This window comes from Capsicum annuum, unplaced genomic scaffold, assembly GCF_002878395.1.
Source record: "Capsicum annuum cultivar UCD-10X-F1 unplaced genomic scaffold, UCD10Xv1.1 ctg80096, whole genome shotgun sequence".
In the NCBI taxonomy this organism is placed as follows: Eukaryota; Viridiplantae; Streptophyta; class Magnoliopsida; order Solanales; family Solanaceae; genus Capsicum; species Capsicum annuum.
The window spans coordinates 1351-3753 of record NW_025890727.1 but is presented as its reverse complement, the minus strand read 5'-3'; the positions used below and the strand labels follow the sequence as shown (position 1 = coordinate 3753).

Here is a 2403-nt window from a genome sequence, read left to right as displayed (position 1 = left end):
AATTGTAATCTGTTGATATAATCAATAGTGAACCTATTATTGTATTTGAACCATCTGATATTATATTCAAGGTTATATTAAAGAGAAAAATTTGCAATATGCTCTTGCTGCAAAGTTTTCCTGTGGGAGGCCATCGACAATAATCCTAAGGGGTAAGACGATAACCCTTGAAGTTGAATCCAGCAATACCATCGACAACGACAAGGCCAAGATTCAGGACAATGAAGGTATTCCACCGGACCAACAACGACTGATCTTTGCTAGTACAAAAAAGATTCTTTACCAAAAATAACCCACCTTTTTCTCTTTGTACGCCATAATTTGTGGAGCGGTTTCTATCCAACTTCTTCATTCAATGCAAAACTTGAAGCAAGGTAATTTTCCTCCCTAAAATCCGCTTCAATTTCTTCTAATTGTTTTTACGTTTTTTGTTTTTCAAAAAAAATATTTTGCGCCTAAGTTTACAGAGTAAAATTTGGGTGATTTGGTTGAGCAATTTCTTCGATAAATTGTTTTTTAGGCTTCACTATTTGAATTGTCATTATGAATAAAGATTTGGGACCTTCCTTTAGTCTTCGGGTTTCTCAATTAGAAAGTATCAAAGAATCTCATGAAGTTGTTAACTTAGTTTCCAGAAGTTTTGATTATGAATTTGTTGACTTTGATGAAAATAGATTAAAGCATAGAAACAATCCCCAAATTATGAATAAGTTGTGGCAAAAGCATTCTAAAGACAAGAAAAAAAAAGTGGTTCTAACAAAAAGGGATCCAACAGTCCTGAAAGTAAAGCTCCTGCCAAAAGAAAAAGAATTGTCGAAGCAATTTCCACAAATGAACTTCCCAAGGTAATTGCATGTTCAACTTGTTAATTCAAGGATTTAATCATGAGAAACATATAATTCACCACATATGCTATCTTAATTTCATGAAACTTGTAATTAATCATGGATTGAAACCCAAACAAACATCATGAACATGATTACAATTAAATTCAAACATGCAAATCATGAAATCTCAATCTTGTATTTTTCAAAACGGATTCTTGGGCTCCATGGGTGGTAAGGATCCATGGATGAACACCTAACATACCTAGGAAGATAAGTTCTTAAAGTTTCTTGGTGAAATTCTTGAGAATTGCTCTTGATTCTAGAAGGCTAGGGTTTTGCTATTTGAGAGAAAGCTCTTAATTTGTGGAAGAATGAGTAAAAATATGACCTAATTAGCTTTTAGAGATTAATTAATCGTGTTTAGACTGATTAGGGCCGTGGAAAATACCAAATTACCCCTTGAAAGATTTAAAAACTCAGAACTTAAAACTGAAATCCCGATATTACCTGTCGGCATGACGCGGTGTAATCGCGTCGGGACACTAAAAAGCTGATAACTGCGACTTGGGACTGTGCCGCGATGCAACGTCATCGCGGTGCCTAACTGAACGCGATTTTGGCCTTTGGCGCGACACGGTGGTATCGCATTGGGCTACTGGAAATTTTGAAAATTGGTATTGGTGCGACGCGCCATTATCGCATTAACATATTGAAAAATGACAATTGGGACCTGGAACTTCATCGCAACCCATTGAAATCTAGGTATCCCACTGGAAATAGATAATTTCCATTTCGCCTGTCACCGCGACGTGGTGCTGTTGAGTTTGGTACACTGTTTCACTAAAAGTGTCATAACTTCTCACTCGGATATCGAATTTTGGCGAATTTTATATCGTTGGAAAGCTGGCTGAATTTCCTACAAGATGGTAGGTTTTAAACGGGAAGATTCCACCTATAACAAAGGTTATACATAGTAATTCTCGTATACTAAGAGCTAAACTTAGCTAGGAAAATATGGGGTATTACAGAGAGTAACAATTTCACTTTAAAATGCTCATTTTCCTAAATCTTCTATACATTTAGAGAAAACAACAACGTGGAGGACTCTTTAGCAAACTTCAGTGATTCTCAGTTTGACTATAATTTTTCCTCTACAGCTGATCTTGCTCAACAAATCCAGGTTTGTTCTCTCAAGAAAGTGGAGGCCGGCGGGGGGCATTTGAGAAAGTTGGGGGTAGGGGTGTACGATGTGATACTAAAATATGATCGGGGGAGATACATGTTAATGAAAACCAACACAGGTTGGTAGATAAAGAATACCTAGAAATTCGAGACAACTCTCTCCAAGGAACTCAACAAAATAGTCCAACCATACATTTTAAAATCCTCATTTATTACTTTAAACTATGTATCTAAACATCATGACATAAATTAAGATGCTAAAGTACCCAAAGTACCATATATATTAAGGTGGGAAAGTACTTCATTAAGTACATACCTCCTTTGGAAGTTCCAAAAATGAAAGTCACTAAAGTTCTTAACATGAATGAAGGTATTGGAGACTCTAGCTACGCTA

General features: G+C 36.1%; 1 protein-coding gene across 1 annotated transcript; it reads left to right on the top strand.

Annotated features, from left to right (window-relative positions):
* Positions 1-71: 71 nt before the first annotated feature.
* On the top strand, positions 72-2007 carry LOC124895124 (ubiquitin-40S ribosomal protein S27a-like; the record flags this gene model as incomplete). The annotated part of the gene is made up of 3 exons (XM_047405574.1): positions 72-227; positions 554-845; positions 1911-2007. Coding segments are annotated over 3 exons (545 nt in total), but the record flags the coding sequence as incomplete, so codon positions are not given.
* Between the last annotated feature and the right edge of the window lie 396 nt (positions 2008-2403).